The sequence below is a fragment of the Podarcis melisellensis genome (assembly GCF_964234715.1).
Source record: "Podarcis melisellensis genome assembly, chromosome: 16".
NCBI classification, from domain to species: domain Eukaryota; kingdom Metazoa; phylum Chordata; class Lepidosauria; order Squamata; family Lacertidae; genus Podarcis; species Podarcis melisellensis.
In genome coordinates, this window is record NC_138533.1 from 7,984,184 (window position 1) to 8,004,135 (window position 19,952).

At 50.4% G+C, this 19,952-nt stretch overlaps 1 protein-coding gene across 3 annotated transcripts in view; it reads right to left on the reverse strand.

Annotated features, from left to right (window-relative positions):
• Nucleotides 1-19,952, reverse strand: part of INTS3 (integrator complex subunit 3) — a 91,827-nt gene that overhangs the window by 34,216 nt on the left and 37,659 nt on the right. For 2 of the 3 annotated variants that reach the window (XM_081891365.1, XM_081891367.1), the window contains 8 exons: nucleotides 15,460-15,557; nucleotides 13,782-13,973; nucleotides 7,762-7,849; nucleotides 6,611-6,690; nucleotides 5,229-5,320; nucleotides 3,659-3,765; nucleotides 1,778-1,900; nucleotides 692-821 (listed from right to left, as the gene is read on the reverse strand). In XM_081891365.1, the coding sequence (XP_081747491.1) occupies nucleotides 692-821; nucleotides 1,778-1,900; nucleotides 3,659-3,765; nucleotides 5,229-5,320; nucleotides 6,611-6,690; nucleotides 7,762-7,849; nucleotides 13,782-13,973; nucleotides 15,460-15,557 (910 nt within the window). The remainder of the gene's footprint in view (nucleotides 1-691; nucleotides 822-1,777; nucleotides 1,901-3,658; nucleotides 3,766-5,228; nucleotides 5,321-6,610; nucleotides 6,691-7,761; nucleotides 7,850-13,781; nucleotides 13,974-15,459; nucleotides 15,558-19,952) is intronic. The other variant, XM_081891366.1, reaches the window with a different exon arrangement.

A 19,952-nucleotide genomic window follows, 5' to 3' on the forward strand; every position in this document is an offset into this window, starting at 1 on the left:
CCAGCTGCACCGGGCGCAACATCTGAGGGTTAGGGAAATCCACGGGTTAGGGAGCGCAAATCCACGGGTTAGGGGGCGCAAATCCATGGGTTAGGGGGCGCAAATTACTTGCCTTGCCCCGGGTGCTGATAACCCACGCTACGCCACTGGCTGTTGCTGAAGCTTTGCTGAAGAGGGGCTGCCCAGAGAGGGAAAGCTGCTCAGCGCCCCTTCAGCAAAGCGGCAGGAGAAACGGAGCCCCTTCCATTTCTCCTCCCGCTTTACTGGGGAGGCACTGTGCAGAAAGGGAGAGAATATTTTTTTTCTTGTTCTCCTCCTCTAAAACTAGGTGCGTCTTATGTTCGGGTGCGTCTTATAGAGCGAAAAATACAGTAAGCTGATTAGTGAGTTAAGAGAAAAAGCCCTAGACCTGGGAAAGGGAACCTCAACATCCATCATCACCTCTGACCTCTACTGACTGCTGGGAGTTGAAGTCCAGCTGCATGGGGACGAGGACACAGAGATACCAGTCTCTAGGAAACACAGGTGGGCTTCCCATTGAGAGATCTGGTCCGTGACAGCAAGAGGAGGGTGCTGGGCTGGATGGGCTGCTGGCCGGATCCAGCAGACTCGTCTTCTGTTTTTGGGTGTCTGCCCACAACTCTGCCCTACGTAACCACACGGTCCTCAGACCCACAGCCTCTGTACTGACCTCCCCTTCTGCAGCACGAGGACTTTGTCCTTGAGGGTCTCGTCCAACTGGTCCAGGAAAGGCGTGATGTCCACCGGCTCTTCTACGACGGCCTCTTTGATCGGGTGGAACCGGAACTCCCGCTTTTTCCCTGCGAGGGAGGGAGGAACGCCAAGCCGGGTTCAGAGACAACGAGGCCACAGAAATGCACACGAGAAACATTAAGCCTCGCTTAACCAGAAAGGCGGATTCCGCAGGGAGATTTGCTTGCGGGATTCCCAGAGGCTGGCCCCTGTGACAATAGGATGCTGGACCAGGTGTTTGGTCTGATCCCACAGCCAGACTTTTCTGATGCACTTATCCTGCCTCCCTGCATATTCAAGGAGTCGAACCCCAAACAAGGAATGCCCTCATTCTGTCAGTGGGATAGCGGGAGAACACATTCAAAAGGAAGTCAGACATTCTCAATGTTTTGGGCTTAGATCTTAGACTTCAGCTCTTGCTGGTACAACAACCCCTCCCCACATATGTGGGGCCGGACTTGAAAGGCACGAAAGACCTCTCAGAAACCGCAGACAAGAGTCACCAAGCAAGCCAGCACAAAATGCGAGAGAGCGAACCACTCAACCAGGTTTGTCCTCTTTAGCCGTGGTTATGCATTTCTTTCTGAACACCTAAACCATGGTTTAGGTCTCAAATGGCTCTCAAATGGCTTTGGCCTACGCCCTGGTTTGTGTTAACCATGGTTGAGTGTTGCGCAGAGCAAACCATGGTTTAGATAAGGCTTCTTTTCCTCTTTCTCTCTGCCCTAAACATGCCCGCTGGGAAACAGGCGTGGTTTGGAATCTTAAACCAGGGATTCACTCAACATTTGGGATAAGACCCAAACTATAGTTTGCAGAAACCATTGTTGCTGTTGTTCTTGTGTTTGCCCAGGGCCACAGTTGGCTGGAAACAGACTCCTTGAAAAACAAGACTGTGTGTGAGCGTGGCGGCTCCTCCTCTGTTACATCTGCAAGAACCTTTCCACATGGACCACACAACTGTGTCCCAGGGAGCAAGAAAGTTGTGGGGACGCAGGGCAACTTTTGCTGAAGACTTCCTCACCTTTGCTGTTCAAGTCCTCTTCGTCGTCGCTGAAGGCGGCCTCTGCGTTGTCGTAGCAACTGTCATCTTTGTCGGACATGTGATTGTCCATCTCCATGGAAACCGGCTCCTCAATTTTCACTGCTAGGAGGAACGCAAAGAGAAGTGGCTGAGAGCGGGGCAAGGAAGGCTGGCTTCCCAGAAGCTGTTTTGTCCAGTTCCACACTGCAAGGCTTTCGTTTAATGGTAGAGCGTCTGCTTTGCACACAGAAGGTCCCCGTTTCAATACCCGGCATCTCCAGGAAGGACTAGGAATTATCCCTCCCAAATTCCCGGACAGCTGCTGCCGGTCAGTGTAGACAGTATGAGCTAGAATGGACCAAAGGCCAGACCTAGTATAAGTCAGCTTCTCCTATGGAAAGCTGCCCTCCCCCCAGCCCCGACTTCAATGTAATTTTCCGAGGCACTTGCCCAATTCTGAGCCACACCACTGCTCCACCTAGTCCAGTGCTGTCTACTCAGGCTGGCAGCAGCCCTCCAAGATTGTGCATCAAATAATAATAATAATAATAATAATAATAATAATAATAATAATAATAATAATAATTATTTATACCCCGCCCATCTTGCTGGGTTTCCCCAGCCACTCTGGGCGGCTTCCAACAAACACTAAAATACAATAACCTATTAAACATTAAAAGCTTCCCTAAACAGGGTTGCCTTCAGATGCCTTCTAAAAGTCTGGTAGTTGTTTTTCTCTTTGACATCTGGTGGGAGGGCGTTCCACAGGGTGGGTGCCACTACAGAGAAGGCCCTTTGCCTGGTTCCCTGTAACTTGGCTTCTCACAGCAAGGGAACCGCCAGAAGGCCCTCGGCGCCGGACCTCAGTGTCTGGGCAGAATGATGGGGATGGATGAAGACGCTCCTTCAGGTATACTGGACTGAGGCCGTTTAGGGCCTTAAAGGTCAGCACAATGAAACAGGGACCCTAGACCACAAAGAACAGGTGCCATGAATCTATTTGTTCTGTCCTTAAGCTGCCCCCCCAATTCTCAGCTGTTTGGCAGGTGGTTTTACCCTTCATCAGGAATGGGCCACCCCTGGACGGCTTTCCTTCGCACCCATGGGTGTTGTAAGCAGCACGACCCGGCATTAAATGGCTCGTATTGTCGTGTGAATCCGGAACGTGGTTGATTTGCATTGGCCAAATAAGGAAGTTGTAAGCCAGAAATAAACTGAGGTTTGTTCTTGGCCTATTCCTGGGCTACTGCTCTGGGCTCACCACAAGACCACAAGTGAGGTGGGAGAGATGTTGATAGTTAAGCCACAGCTTTAAAACAAACTATGGATTAGTGCATGGGTAGGCAAACAAAAGTCCCGGGGCCGGATCTGGCCCAATCACCTTCTAAATCCGACCAGCGGAAGGTCCGGGAATCAGCATATTTTTACATGAGTAGAATGTGTCCTTTTATTTAAAATGCATCTCTGGATTATTTGTGGGGCATAGGAATTCGTTCACTATTTTCAAAATATAGTCCAGCCCACCACATGCTCTGAGGGACGGTGGATCAGCCCCCTGCTGAAAAAGTTCGCTGACCCCTGGGTTAGTGCAACATGCTTTTGCTTCAACAGAGCCGCATAGCTCCTGCCTGGAACTTTCATCCCCGACATCTAATACGTGATCCCTGATTGGCCGGGGAACTCAACGCCTACTGGATGTTGCTGGACTACAACTCCCATCATCCCCCAGACACTGGGCATGTCGCCTGCTGGCAGTCGGGCTCTGCAACCCTGACGGACTGCCTTTCTTAGAAATTCCTTAGGGAGCTGATAGGCTATGCTGAGGCAGCCCTGAAGGTGTCGTACAATCCCACCCCCTCCACCCATCTGCCTCGATTCTACCTTCGACGGGAGGCGAAGGGGAACTGCAGAACTCTGGAAATTTCTCCCTCAGCATGGCCCGGAGCTCTTTATCCAGCTTTGGGTTGTCAAAAAGAGGAGCCAGGTGCCTGCAAAAAAACGGAGGGTGATAGTGGTGAAGAAATATGCAATGCTTTATTTAGTACGTTCATATCCCACCTTTCCACCCAAAGGAGCCCAGGAATCAGGGTGAATAAAAATCAATGATTTTTTTTTAAAAAAACAACCCCCAAAAAACCCAATTTTTTAAATTGGATATTTAAAATAAAATGCTTTTGGAGGAAAAAATCTTTCTAAAGATAGTTTTCTATTTAAGTTATAGTCCAAAGGCTATTCATCAGGAGGGCCAGAAGAGGACCCTTCTGGCCCAAAGATGGAAAGTACAAGATATACCAACTATTCAGGAGTGGCAGGCGAAGTTGACAGAATATGCAGAACTTGCCAAACTGTCAGGGAGGATCCGGGACCAGGGAGATCAAAGATACCAAAATAACTGGAGTAAATTTATTAATATTTAAAGAAGAATTGTAAAGAGGTCAAGACACTAGCAGGATTGACATAATACCTCCAATGTATAATAGTATTAATATGAGAATGATGTGTGTAATGGAAAGAGGATAAATATACCAGTTGTGGGGAGGGAGGGGGGTCGCGACTCGGCAGAGTCAAAGGGAATGTATGGTGCTATGACAATTTGTTGGAAAAGAATATGTAAGGAAAACAATAAAAATTCACTTGGACAAAGGCTATTCATCAGGAAATAAGGATTTGTTTTTCATGTGTGCTGCAACTCCGTCTAAGTTGGGTTTTTTTTTTAAACAAAAGTTTAACCACATCAGTTAACAAACATGGATACATATGCTATAATGTTACTGTTTTAGTTCAATAAATTGTTTAAATTGTTATTAAGGAAATTATTGTTTTTCTCCTTCCAATGAAGTACAGCAGAAAAGCTGTCCAAATATAAACAGTTAACTTATTAAACCCCACAATAATTCCATAATTATCTGTCTATGTATTTCTAATAGTATAACCAAATCAGTAATTTCTGATATAACTGTAAAAACTACTCTGGAAAAAGGAAACCTTCATCTGGTTGTAAATATTAAGATTATACCAGCAGGTATGTCTTTCGGTAAAAAAAGAAGAAGATTTAAATGAAGTCTTACTGACTAGTGATTTAAATCGATTTGATTTATATCAAATCCACCCTGCCAGAAATAAACGCAGCAAAACATTAGAATCATGGAACTGAAAGGGACCACAGGGGTCATCAAGTCCAACCCGCTATGACTCAGGAATATTTTGCCGAACGTGGGGCTCGAACTCACGGCCCCCAAGATCAGGAATCTCATGCTCTACCGACTGAGCTATCCACAGGGGCTAATTAAGTTAGGCAGGGAGCAGTTGGAACCCTGGCCCAGTGGAAACCTAAGGTTCCTTGCTGAGAGAGGCAGTCTGCCTCTGGAGGGAACTGGTGGCTTGAGGACTGGCGGGGAGTTTGAGGTCTCATGTCTGTGCCAACAGCTCAGAAAACTGGCCGTCTCCTTACGCCAGGACTCGCTTTTCCACAATGTGGGTGAGGGAGTTGAAGACTCCTTGCCGCACGTGGGCCTCCAACGAGGGGTAAAAATTAGGAATGATCTGAAAAGAAGGAGAGAAAAATTCCATTTTATTTACGAGATTTTTTACAACCTCCCAAGTAAAGAACGTATGAAGAGCCCAGGCCAGGGGCCCAACTAGTCCAGGATCCTGTTCTCACGATGGCCAACCAGATGAGAAACCGTCACGCAGGAACCTGAGCACAAGAACAACTCTCCCCTCCTTGGATTTCCAGTTGCTGCTATTTCAAAAGCATCGCTCCCTCTGACCGTGGAGGCAGAGCACAGCTATCACGGCCAGCAGCCATTGATTAAAACAATTAAGCAAAGCAAAGATTGCATGTAGAATCGTGGACGACCGAAGTGGTGTCACAAAGGCGACACAAATCTCAAAGGCCAAAGACTGGTGACTGGGAGCGGCCGCTGGGACCATGTAACACGGGTCCTGAAAGGCCTACATTGGCTCCCAGTACATTTCTGAGTGCAATTCAGAGTGTTGGTGCTGGCATTTAAAGTCCTCAACGGCCCTGTATACCTGAAGGGGAGTCTCCTCACCCATTGTTCAGCCTGCACACTGAGGTCCAGCTCTGAGGGACTTCTGGTGGTTCCCTGCCTGAGAGAAGCGAAGGTACAGGCAACCAGGCAGTAGGTAGTAGTAGCGCCCTCCCTGTGGAACGCCCTCCCATCAGATGTCAAGGAAATAAACAACTATCTGACTTTTAGAAGACATCTGAAGCCAGCCCTGTATTGGGAAACTTTTAACGTCTGATGTTTTGCTGTGCTTTTTATATTCTGCTGGAAGCTGCCCGGAGTGGCTGGAGCAACCCAGTCAGATGGACAGAAAGCAACAACAACAATAAATTTATATGCCATCCGTCTGGCTGCCTTCAGAAGTTGTATAGTTGTTTATCTCCTTGACACTCTTCTCAAAGTTGTATAGTTGTTTATCTCCTTGACACCTGAAGGGAGGGCGTTCCGCAGGGAGGGTGCCACTACCGAGAAGGCCCTCTGCCTGATTCCCTGTTCTCCGGGATGAACAAATATTAGGATAGGATAAAAGAGAAGCATCATCAGCAAAAGAGAAAATATATACTGGAGACATATTGGATGCCTCTGTGGGTGCTTTAATGGGGGACCTGTGGCCCGCCAGGTGTTGCTGGACTACAACTCCCATCACCCCTGACCATTCGCCATGCTGGCTGGGGCTGATGGGAAATGTAGTCCAATCGGGAGGTCACCGCTTTACTAGGGATCTGACTTTGAAATGGAGCCAAGGGTGGACCACACATCACCTTGACTATCGTCAGATGCCCTGGGGTGGGTGAAGGCTTACCCGACACATGAAGTCCAGCAGAGTGGCGGTGATGGCCGGGTGAGGTTTCATGGAATGGTGCATGACTAGGATGGCTGGCTCTGCAAAGGAAAAGAACAGCCACCGTTACATTTGAGGAGTCAAATATAAAGGCTTAATTCTTTTCTGAACAACGCTGCCTGTATTAGAAGCACAAAGGGCCGGCAGTTTTGCTCACATCAATATTTAGGGCACAGGGTAGACATAATCAGTTTCAACATGGAATGAAAATAGTGAACTAGATAAGCAAGTACCGTATTTTTCCGTGTATAAGACGCCCCATATTTTTTTTGGGGGGGGGACTCAAAATTAAGAAAATGTGGTGAGATTGCCCAGGGTTGTTGAACTTTTTTTGGGGGGGGGGGAAGATTGCTCACCCGCCTGGCCAATGATACCACTAGCACACGTAGCAGAAGCCAAAAAACGTCTGCCCGCTCGCCGCCAGAAGCCGCCAATCTCCCACCAATTGCCACAACAACAGCCAATCGCAGCCACCAATTACCAGAAAAACCACCACTGACAATCTCCTACTCGCAGCAGCAACTAATCACCCGTCCCCACTCTGAACTATCCATGTATAAGACGACCTCAATTTTTGAACATTCTTTTCGTCTTATACACGGAAAAGTATGGTATATGCCCTTCCTGGAGCTACAATTCCGAGAGTGGCTTAACAATCAAACCCTCTTCCCAGGCAACTCTGGGAACTGTAGGGGAACGGGGTGCATGTCTGCTACCAACACTCAGCACCCAAAGAATTCCCAGGATTCTTTGCAGGGGAAGGGAGTCATGGTTGTTAACATGGTACCATAGCGCTTGAAATGTACAGCGCAGGTGTGTTGGGGGTCATGCTGGGCTTTTTAAGCTGTTTTTGGTGGCTTTCTATGGAAAAAGAGACAAATACCTAATAATAATAATAATAATAATAATAATAATAGCTGTTTTTAAGGATGATGTTGATAATGATAATTTAGAGAAGGTGACAACATTTGCTATGCATCCCTTGGAAGCCACTTGCAACAACCTTCCCGTTCTAGATTGGGCTGGAAAGAGGCAGGAACCTAGTTGTGTGAGACAGGAGAAGGGACACAGGCAGCCGCAAGGAAGAGAGAAAGGAAGGGACTTCTCTGTACCGATGTTCATGATGCTGTCCTTCTCGGGGTTGAAGAATAGCCAGTCGTAGAACAAGGCCAGCTTGGCGTTGGATGCAGCTACGTTGGACTGGAAGGGGTAGAAAAGAGAGACTATGAAGACAACTGCAACACCTGTTTCGCCTGAGCCTGCCAGATCAGCTGCACAGTGTGGAGGGCTTCAGGAAGCAATCCTGGGTCCCAGAGATTAAATTCCCCCTCTATAGCCAGCGCTAGAGGCTGCAGAGCTAGGCGGTTAGTTATTTTGTTCCCCCTTTCAGTTTTTTATATTCACATTATTTCCATACACTCCAAACATTTTTCATGTATACAGGACTGGGATTATACAAACCCTTCACACTTCCCCCCACCTCCCGCTGGTTTCCATATTTTACCCTCTTTTCTTGCATATACAGTGGTACCTTAGTTTAAGAACAGCTTAGTTTATGAACAACTTGGATTATGAACAGTGTTTCGGTCTCTTGGGATTTCTTCTCCTGTTAAGCCTAGTAAAAAGGCTTCCGGTTTTTTAGTAAACGTTATCTTTTTTCAATTCATTATATATCATTTCCCAGAAGCCCTTTACATGACCACCACATATCCTTACATTTCCAATAAACACACAAGACATAACCGGCTGTACTTTTGAATAAATATGCTATACTGTTCATTGTATCAATTGTAGATCTCAACGGAAGTCTCATAAAGTTCAACGAAAAAAGCAGAAGACCCAGTAGACCGGTTCATTCTCTAGTCAGTTCATGCATAAGGTCCATACACGTATAAGTGTCTATTCCACCTGTCTGTTCATAGAGTCCAATATCTACAAATGATACAATGAATAGTATACCTCATTTATTCAAAAGTACAGCTGCTGACGTCTTGTGTGTTTATTGAGTATGTTTCACGTAACCATAGGTTTGTTGTTGTTCTTTTTGCTATCCTTATATTTCCAGCATAACTAAGATGGATTTTTGTACATTTCTGCCAACTTTACGGTTAGTTATTGGAGATGCAGGGACAACACTTGCACACATCCCACAGGGCTTGTTTCTGTTTCAGGATAAGCGATGCTGCTGCGGAACAAGGATGTGCAGCCGCTTATTCACCCTTCTCCAATTGCCAGCTGAGCTAAGCCCCAGTTGCCTAGAGGGCAGCCACCAAGAAAGCAGAGCCTGGGCCTCGGGAAACCACACTGGAGTTACCTTCAGAGTTTGCGAAAGTAAAAAATGTTCAAAGGGCTTAATAGTTTTCATGAGTGGTGCCAAAACACGCCCCTCTCCTTTCCGGCAATGTTGGGAAAGAGCTTTACTTATTTAAAATGCCCTCGGCGAGGACACTGTGTCGCCGAGTCTGACTCAACGCTCAAGGGAATGCATCAGGCGATGTCTGATGATGTCATCGCGTCAGGCACTGTGGCATCATGACATCACACCACACATGTTCACATGGTCTCAGACAGATCCTGGATCCTGCATTGCTTGTGCTGTCGATTTTTCATACTTTTTTAATGTGGTTATTTCTACGGATGGTATTGTTCTAATTTATTTATTTCTCATACGTTTTATTGAAGTTTTGTTAAGCCGCTCAGAGGATCAATGGATGGGGGGAAGCGACCGAATAGAAGAAGTAAAATAAACAGTGCAGGAAGGAATAAGAGTTGGAGGAGGGGAGACACACACCTCCGAACGGCACCGAGAAAGGTGGCTATTCACATATAAGTGAGTCTTTTGTTTCCAAGGGGAAAAAAATCTACTCTTGAGCAAACTGGGCCGCTTTCCACAGAAAAACCAGAGTTGGCAGGAATCAAGGGCAGCCTCATCCCCAAAAACTGGACAGGAGAGAGGCCTGTAAGGGCTGGAAAGGTTCAAAACTATCAGCCAGAACATCTCTGCCTGGTGACTAAATCTATTTATTTTTATTTAAACAACTGATATACCACTTAACCACAATGGATTCCAAGTGGATTACAGGTACAGTGGTACCTCAGGTTACATACGCTTCAGGTTACAAACGCTTCAAGTTACAGAATCCGCTAAGCCAGAAATAGCGCTTCAGGTTAAGAACTTTGCTTCAGGATGAGAACAGAAATTATGTTCCGGTGGCGCGGCGGCAGCAGGAGGCCCCATTAGCTAAAGTGGTGCTTCAGGTTAAGAACAGTTTCAGGTTAAGAACGGACCTCCGGAACGAATTAAGTACTTAACCTGATGTACCACTGCACCAAGAATTTTAAAGTGTTTAGTAGGTGTCAGAAGTTCAACAGAGAGAGGGGACCTGCCTGACCTAAGCTAGAAGGGAGTTTCATCAAAGTGGGACCACAATACTAAGCACACAGATCAGAGCCGTGTACGGGGCCAATAACGACGACCCGACCTCAGAGATCGGCTGGGGACATGAGGGGGTTAGCCGACCCTTGCGGCTTTCTGGTCCCCAATCGTTAAGAGCCTTCTAAGGTCATGCAACGCCCCACAGATGGAGCCATGGAGCCCCTTCCAGGCAGCTCAGTGGCTTGACCCCTGGACTTCCAAGGGAATATCGGCAAGCTCCCCTCCAGCAGGGCTGCCAAAAGTGCACTCTGCTCAAATGGCCTGTGATGGCAATCCAGAGCAGAGGGGAGGTGTGCCAGGTGTCCTCGAACAGGACGACTGCAACAGCGGAGAGCGTGAGGTTTCTGCGGCTAAATCGTCATCAAGTGACTCGAGCGAGTGGCCGAGGTCAAGAGGCTACAGCCAAAGTCGGCAGCCAATTTGATTTGATTTGGAAGAGGGGAACCTTATTTCAAAGCCTCAGAAACGGCAACCTGCTCATAAACATAGCAGGAAACCAACCCGCTAATTTCCCTGGGAGAGAGGCAGTTTATTAGGGATATCTAGCCTCCTGATAAGGAAACGAGGAAATGCCTTATGCAGGGAAAACAAGACCCTTCCCTTCCTTCTACGAACCCCCGCAGCTCTACAGGTTTGCAAGGGGGCTTCCAGAAAAAAACCCCTTAATAATAATAATAATAATTTTATTATTTGTACCCCGCCCATCTGACTGGGTTGGGCCATGCCACTCTGGGCGGTCTTCACCTCTCCCCTAGAAGCAGCGCCCTGCCAAACTTGTTTAGAGAGGCCGTTCCAAAGCCCCAGCTTTTAATTCCCTTTGTTCATTAGCTGCCTCGCCTCCGTCCCTTCCAATAACCATCAGGCAAATGAAATGTGGTCTGCGTTGTTGGCGAGTCAAGCCAGGCTGCAGACCTTAATTAGCTGGGAAGCCAGTGGCAATTAAGCGGCAGAGTCAGAGGGGCTGGGAATGTTAATGCGTGCGTGTGTGAGAGCGAGCGAACGAGGGGGGAGGACAACAGATCTGCCACCGGCAGAGCCAGGTGATGGCCACGTCTCTCCCTGCCCCCCTCGCCCGCAGGAGGCGGCAATGGCTACCAACTTGGACGGCTTCATGGAGGACAACGCTGCCAATGGCTACAGGCCACGATGGCTATCTTCTATCTCCACTGCCAGAGGCTATGTTGTGGCCATGAATGCCGGTTGCAGGAAACCACCGAAAGGAAAGGAATCCTTGCGTTCGATTCCGCCGGTGAGCTTCCCACTAGGGGCAGTGCTTTTGAACTGGTGGTCCACAGACCACAAGGGCAACACACACATCAACTGCCTGGAACATCATGTTTTTGGGGGGCTCCCCCAAAAATGAGATCGTGGCGCCCCCAAATGCACTGTGCTCTCGTGCGGGTCACGTGATTTGTGCGGGAGCGAGGCCCGGAAGACACATGTCCCGGTTTTGCTCTGGGAAATGTTGAAGGGTACGGCGGCACCGTCGACGTAACGAAAACTACCGCAGAGATATCAACGTTTTCAAAAGTAGGGGGGTCCACAGCACTTAGGTAAAGGTAAAGGGACCCCTGACCATTAGGTCCAGTCGTGACCGACTCTGGGGTTGCGGCGCTCATCTCGCTTTATTGGCCGAGGGAGCCGGCGTACAGCTTCCGGGTCATGTGGCCAGCAGGACTAAGCCGCTTCTGGCGAACCAGAGCAGGACATGGAAACGCCGTTTACCTTCCCGCCGGAGCGGTACCTATTTATCTACTTGCACTTTGACATGCTTTCGAACTGTTAGGTTGGCAGGAGCAGGGACCAAGCAATGGGAGCTCACCCCGTCGCGGGGATTCGAACCGCCGACCTTCTGATCGGCAAGTCCTAGGCTCTGTGGTTTAACCCAAAACTGGAGAATATTGCATTTGGGCACTTGGCTTGCTGCGGTGAGAACAGGACGCTGGACTAGATGGGCCTGGCCTGATCCAGGAAGGCTTTCCTGGTGTACCCTGAATGGAAAGTGGCTCGTTCAGGTGAGGGCAGAGATGCATTTGTAGCTAGACCCCATCGCAGGCATCAATGCAGCCCTTGTAAGGTGCTAGGCCCAGGTTAGACATCTCTGCTGCGTTAAAGCAAATAAATAACACCGGTTGGATTTGCAGAGCTAAAAATACCCGCTCTTGAATTTCTTGGAAATCTATTATTGCTGAGATTATTATCACCACATTATTACTATTTTTTGCAGCACCTGGTCTCGACAGTGTTGTTCTTGGCTTCCCAGACACAAACCTCACTTTAAAAGAACAGGGCGATTACAGAAACGAGTAGCAGGATCCAGAAACGTTTCCTGGGGCATCACGGCCAGAGCGCCTTGAGGAATGAGATTCTGAAGAAAAGCTAGGAGGGGTTGGTGTCCGAGTAATGTATGTTGTTTTAGAAAAAATAACGGTGTTGGATTGTGGCTAATCACATTTTAATCAGAGTAGGCCCATTAAATTTAATAGGCCTAAGCTAAGCAGGTCCATTAATTTCAATGGGTCTACTGTGAGTAGCGCTAGGTCTATTCTTGCCATTGTTAAGGCTACCAATGGCCTCGGCCCTGTATACCTGAAGGAGCGTCTCCACCCCCACTGTTCAGAAGGCTCTGAAGGCCTTCTGGCGGTTTCATTCACTGCGAGAAGTGAGGTTACAGGAAACCAAGCAGAGGGCCTTCTTGGTACTGGCACCCTCCCTTTGGAATGCCCTCCCATCAGATGTCCAGGAAATAAATACATACACAACTTTTAGAAGACATCTGAAGGCAGCACTGTATCAGGAAGTTTTTAATGTCTGGGGTTTTACAGTGGTGCCCCGCAAGACGAACGCCTCGCAAGATGAAAAACCCGCTAGACGAAAGGGTTTTCCGTTTTGGAGGCGCTTCGTAAAACAAATTCCCCTATGGGGTTGCTTCGCAAGACGAAAAAAATCTTGCATCCCCCCGCGGGTTTTTTTCGCTTTTTTCTTCCTTTTTTAAAGCCGCTAAGCCGCTTATCAGCTGTTCCGCTGATAAGCCGCTTAACAGCTGATCGCTGGAAGCCGCTTGACAGCTGTAGCGCTAATCCGCTAAGCTGTCAATAGGCTTGCTTCGCAAGACGAAAAAACCGCTATACGAAGAGCCTCACGGAACGGATTAATTTCGTCTTGCGAGGCACCACTGTATTCTGTTTTTTATATGTGTTGGAAGTCTCCCAGAGTGGCTGGGGCAACCCAGCCTTGCAGGATCAGGCCCAAAAGGGCCCATCTAATCCAGCATCCTGTTCTCACAGTGGCCAAGTGGATGGTGCGATAGGAAACATGCAAGCAAGATTCAAGCTTAAGAGCAGCTCTTTCCACCTGTGGTTTCCAGCAACTGATATTCAGAAGTGCTTTTGTCTGTGGAGGGCAGAGCATAGTCCATAGTCATCAAGAGCCCTTCCATCCACGAATTTGTCTAATCGTCTTTCGGAGACGTCTAGGTTGGTGGCTTGGGGGTTTCCCACTGGGGCTACCTGGGCGGCCACTGTGGGAACAGGATGCTGGGGACAGCAAGGCAGCCAACAGGTGCTCTCTGGGCGATGCAGAATGTTCACAAACACCCACATGCAGCTCTTCCGGTTCGACAGAGCTCTGCTTGAAAAACCTGGGAGGAAACCCTCCGGTGTTGCCTGCGCTGTCGTTCCCAGTGAGCCTCCTTACCGTGCAGGTGGTGAGCAGCCAGCCAATGATGGCCCAGCGAGGGAGGATGTCGGAGCTCAGCACCTCGTTGGACGGGTGGACCACCCCACAGATATAGCGGATGAGGTCGCAGCGCAGGGACTGGCTGTCCGGGGTGGAGAGGTACTGCCGCTGGAACCAGTCTTGGTAGCGCTTCTGCTGGCCAAAGCGCACCTGGAGAGAGGAGAGTGAGAGAGGGAGGTCGGAAGGTGCCATGCCATTGGGCCCATCAACGCCTGAACTCTTAATTCAGGCATCCTTCTACGTTTCCTGGTTTTTCACCAGGCATAATCCACACGATTCCATGAATAGTTCCCAGCCATGAGGGCTAGAAACTTGCACAAAGTTTGAATTTGATTTAAAAAAAACAACACACCACACAGCCTATTGGAAAATGGAATTTTGCAGCTATTCCCTGGAAAAACAGTGTATGTCCGGCACTGTTTTATTCTCTGCAGTGCTTGGAAACAACCGTTTTTGGTTGGTCGGTGTGAACGCGACAGCAGAACTGTCTTTGGTGTCTGTTGTTAACGGAAAAATCCGAGGGCTCCCTTGGACAAAAACAAAGACACCAACCAGGATTACTGGGAGCAAAACAGCAGCCTGTAGGCTTGGCCTTTATTGAACTGTTGCAACAGGCTGCTCCCCTCACTTGCAGGAGAGAGGAGGGACCCAGAAAAATGGTGTGCAAGGCTTTATACTTTTGAAATTGCCACCCTGTAGATCAAGACCACCCCCAGAAACACCATACATACATCACAGAAGGGGTGTAACCTAAGACCACCCCTCAGATACATCACACCTACATCACAGAAAAGGTGGTCTAAAACAGAAATTTTAATATTGTTTTTCTCCTGTTGTTGTTTATCTCCTGTCTGGCAGGTTATTTGATTGGATTTCCTGGGTAGCCTGGCCAGTCTTTTGTAATGATAAATACTTAGTTCCTGGGCCATGTCACAGGCTCACACCCTATTTAAACACAGACATACCCTTAAGACAGGATTTGTGAAGGAAAAGACAATGGGGAGGGTTTTCCATTTTGAGCTTGCAGAGAAAAGATTTGCTCAGTTTAGGAATCAAAATGGTTCCAGGTTGGCCTTCCTGTGCTGATCTATGTATGTCCTTGGTTGGTACACTTATGAACATTACCATATATCTAAGACCATAAAATTCCTATCACACTGTAGATGGGGAAGCAGATGATTGGCAGCCTTTAGGAAGCTGCCATATACTGACTCAGACCATTAGTCCATTTAGCCTACTATTTATCTACTCTGACTGGCTTCCACCTCACCTGCTGCCTAAGCCCCTTTTAACCACAGATGCCAGGGATTTGAATCTGAGACTCTCTGTTTGCAAAAGAGGTGCTCCAGAACTGAGCTATACTCCTCTGTAGCGGCTGTCCTATAAGCATCAAGCTGCATGAACTCAGTTGGGGTGAAGATGGGAAGGGAAATAAGAGGGGACGGAATTTGTGGTAACCACATAAGGCCAGGGGTTGACAGAGTGGCACCCGTGGGCGCTACGGTGCCCTTTTGAGATCTTCCCCTGCTCTGTAAGTGTTAAATATTAATAATAATAATAATGGGTTGTTATAAACTGTTCTGGGAGGCTTGCATACCCAAAAGTGCAACCAACAACAACAACAAAAAGGCGTTACCCGGGAGGTCATGAAAAGCAACTTGGTCTCCATGTCGGGCGTGAGGCGGCAAGCCAGGAACTTGCGCGAAGTCCGAGACTGCAAGAGTTGCAAAACCCCTGCATTGGGGAAGGCAGGAAGGGGGAGTGGGGAGAGAAAAAAGAAAAGGAAAATTAGATTTACGGCACACTGCCAGCCACAAAAGCTACTAAATCAGCAGGCGTCTCGTACAGCCAGGGACGCATCTTTACACGCAAGGATCAGGCCCAGAACACAGGTCATAAGCTCATAAGAAGAGCCCTGCAGGATCAGGCCAAAGGCTGATCCAGCCAGCCACTTGTTTCCACAGTGGCCAGCCACTTGTGATCCCCAGTGACTGGTCTTCAGAGGCCCCCAGCAGTTCCACTATAGTCATCATGGCTAGGAGCCGGCGATCGCTTCATCCTCCATGAGCTTTGTCTTTTAAAGACATCAAAGTCAGTGGCCATCACTAAACCAGGTTTAAAGTTGCAAATTCCACAGTTTAACTTTGTGCCAACGCTTTCCTGTAAGACAGAGTTGTTCCACCTGGCCTTTGGCTTAGAATCAGTTTGATTCCCTCCCCCTCTTTCTTTTTCCTTTCTCCTCCTGTGAAGAGGCTGCATCCTAATGTTTTAATGTTGTTTTATTAATCTTGTTTTTTTAAACTGTATTTTAATCAACTTTTTTTATTATTGGTTGTTAGCCACCCTGAGCCCGGTCTTAGCTGGGGAGGGAGGGGTATAAATAAAATTTATTATTATTACGGGTGACACGGGTGGCGCTGTGGGTTAAACCTCAGCGCCTAGGACTTGCCGATCGTATGGTCAGTGGTTCGAATCCCCGAGGCGGGGTGAGCTCCCGTTATTCGGTCCCAGCTCCTGCCCACCTAGCAGTTCGAAAGCATGTCAAAGTGCAAGTAGATAAATAGGTACCGCTTTATAGCGGGAAGGTAAACGACATTTCCGTGTGCTGCGCTGGTGCTGGCTCGCCAGAGCAGCTTCGTCACGCTGGCCACGTGACCCAGAAGTGTCTCCGGACAGCGCTGGCCCCCGGCCTCTTAAGTGAGATGGGTGCACAACCCTAGAGTCGGACACGACTGGCCCGTACGGGCAGGGGTACCTTTACCTATTATTATTATTATTCCTTTCATCTATCCTGAATTTTCCACCAGTTTCCTTGGATGACCCCAATGGATGGGATGGGAAGAATCTATCCCTATCCGCTTTCTCCTCAGCGTGCATCGTTTTATGCATGGCTCTCTCCTCGCTCACCTTCGTACGAGGGTCTTTCGCTCGCCTCCGTTTCCCACCCAGCTCAATACATAAACAGTGGGAGTTGACCTGAGCCGACACGTTAGGGTCAAAATCTGCAAACCCAGTTCTCCAGGTCCAAGGGAGCGCCATGTTTCGTTCAAGACTTGACATGGGCCCGCCTCCCATCGGGAGGGCTGTCAAGAGCAGGGGAAAGTTCTGCGTGCTTCAAAGCCGAACCGGCGGTGTTGAAACCATTCCACTTGTCGACAGAGGGCCGTGTGGGAAGGAGCTCCTTGGATGAAGGACGGCCGCCTCCCCTTTAAAAAACTTGCTTAGTTAAAACGCCTCCCATGGGGAAAGAAACAAAAACCACCCGTCGGGAGGAACGCGGCGTGACATCTCCCACGGGTCAACCCCTTCTAGAATGTCTTGAATATGGCCCTCCGAAGAAGCCCCCCAGAGGCGCAATTCAGAGAGTGCTGCTAAGGGCTTTGCATCTTAATTTGCCTGGAATCAGGCCAAAAGGCAGCCAGGGGCGGATGGTTGCTAGAGGTAACTGATGGCCCTTGGGGCGCTGATTAAGAAGTTCTCCACAGCCACGGGAGGTGGAAGGGAGGAGCTGCCTAAATTGCCTTCTCTCTCTCTCTCTCTCTCTCTCTCTCTCTCTCTCTCTCTCTCGGAGGAATCTTCTCTTCGAAGTGCAGCAAAGATGCACTGAACTCTGATCTGCCAGACCAAAAAGCTGTATGTCCCCTGCGCAGGTGAGGCCAACCCACTAGGCCTCACTGCCAGCTCCCATCCTGGAGGCAGGGATGCTTCAGCTGTGATTCCTGCTTGGGGGAGGGGGGGCTTCGACCGGATGAAATTTTGGTTCCCTTCCAACTCTACATTTCTGTGATTCTCCAGGGGGTGGCACTGCCTGTCAGCTTCTTCCTCCTTAAAGGCAAAGAGACCCCTGACCGTTAGGTCCAGCCGTGGCCGACTCTGGGGTTGCGGCGCTCATCTTGCTTTATTGGCCGAGGGAGCCGGCATACAGCTACCGGGTCATGTGGCCAGCAGGACTAATCCCCTTCTGGCGAACCAGAGCAGCGCACGGAAACGCCCTTTACCTTCCCACCAGAGTGGTACCTATTTATCTACTTGCACTTTGACGTGCTTTCGAACTGCTAGGTTGGCAGGAGCTGGGACGGAGCAATGGGAGCTCACCCCGTCGCGGGGATTTGAACTGCCGACCTTCTGATCAGCAAGTCCTAGGCTCTGTGGTTTAACCCAAAGCGCCACCCGCGTCCCTTCCTCCTTACTCTTTTTCAAAACCTCTTTGAGGGTCGTTGTTCTCCCCCCTTACAATCAAGTGGTACATAAATTTTGTGAAACAAATACATAAATTTGATAACCCCTCAAAACTAGTAGGGGCTCCTTTTCCAGAACAAGGCACAGTGGGCAGCTGAGAACTTTGGTTACGGGGAAGCACAGATACACCGGGTTGGAGCCAACTACGTTCTACTCAAGAGTAGACCCACCGGACCTGAGCTAGTCATGCTCATCTACAGTGGTGCCTCGCAAGACGAAATTAATTCGTTCCGCAAGTCTCTTCGTCTTGCGGTTTTTTCGTCTTGCGATGCACGGTTTCCCATAGGAATGCATTGAAAATCAATTAATGCGTTCCTAGGGAAACCGCCTTCAGACCAGGTCCGGGGACAGTCTGTCCCCCAACCTCTTCTGAAGGCTGGGGGGGGGGGGACAAGGGCTTTTCTTCCCACTGCCAGCCTTCAGAAGGCTGTTCTGAAGGCTGGCGGTGGGAAGAAAAGCCCTTCTTCCCACCTCCCGCCCCGCAAGCTCCGGGGACAGGAGGGCTTTGCTGCCGACCGCCAGCATTTTAAAAGCCCCTGCTGTCCCGGGGCGATTTTAAAATGCTGGCGGGCGGGAGCGAAGTCTCCGCTGCCCCGAGGAGATTTTAAAATGCTGGGGGTCGGCAGCGAACGCTTCGCTCCCGCCCACCAGCATTTTAAGATCGCCCGGGGCAGCGGAGAAGTCTCCACTGTCCCGGGAAGGCAGGCGGGGGGAGCAAAGACTTTTGCCCCCGCCTGCCTTCAGAAGAGGTCCAGGACCTCGTTCCGATGCCCGGCGGCAGGGTGCGAGGTTCCCGCCCCACCGCCCGGCATCGGGGCATCGTTCCGATGCCGGGCGGCGGGGGGAGAGGTTCCCGCCCCACCGCCCGGCATCGGGGCATCGTTCCGATGCCGGGCGGCGGGGGGAGAGGTTCCCGCCCCACCGCCCGGCATCGGGGCATCGTTCCGATGCCGGGCGGCGGGGGGAGAGGTTCCCGCCCCACCGCCCGGCATCGGGGCATCGTTCCGATGCCCGGCGGCGGGGTGCAAGGTTCCCGCCCCCCCCGCCCCGCTTCGGAGCAGCGTTCCGAAGCCGGGCGGCTGGGGCAGGTGTTCCCGCCCCCCCGCCCCGCTTCGGAGCAGCGTTCCGAAGCGGGGCGGCTGGGGCAGGTGTTCCCGCCCCCCCGCCCCGCTTCGGAGCAGCGTTCCGAAGCGGGGCGGCTGGGGCAGGTGTTCCCGCCCCCCCGCCCCGCTTCGGAGCAGCGTTCCGAAGCGGGGCGGCTGGGGCAGGTGTTCCCGCCCCCCCGCCCCGCTTCGGAGCAGCGTTCCGAAGCCGGGCGGCAGGGGCAGGTGTTCCCGCCCCCCCGCCCCGCTTCGGAGCAGCGTTCCGAAGCGGGGCGGCTGGGGCAGGTGTTCCCGCCCCCCCGCCCCGCTTCGGAGCAGCGTTCCGAAGCGGGGCGGCTGGGGCAGGTGTTCCCGCCCCCCCGCCCCGCTTCGGAGCAGCGGGAGAAGCGATCTCCCCGCAGCCCCTTGCTTCAAAAGAGGTCCGGGGGCAGCGGGGAAGAAGCGCTGCGCTTCCCGCTGCCCCCGGACCTCTTTTGAAGCAAGGGGCTGCGGGGAGATCGCTTTTCCCCGCAAACCCTTGCTTCAAAAGAGGTCCGGGGGCAGCGCAAAGCGCTTCCCGCTGTCCCCGGACCTCTTTTGAAGCAAGGGGCGGTGGGGAGAAGCGATCTCCCCACAGCCCCTTGCTTCAAAAGAGGTCCGGGGGCAGCGGGAAGCGCTTCCCGCTGTCCCCGGACCTGGGGCTGCGGGGAGAAGATCGCTTCTCCCCGCTGCCCCTTGCTTCAAAAGAGAAGACCCGCTGTCCCCTGGGCAAGCTTCGTTTTGCGAAGCAAGCCCATAGGGAAATTCG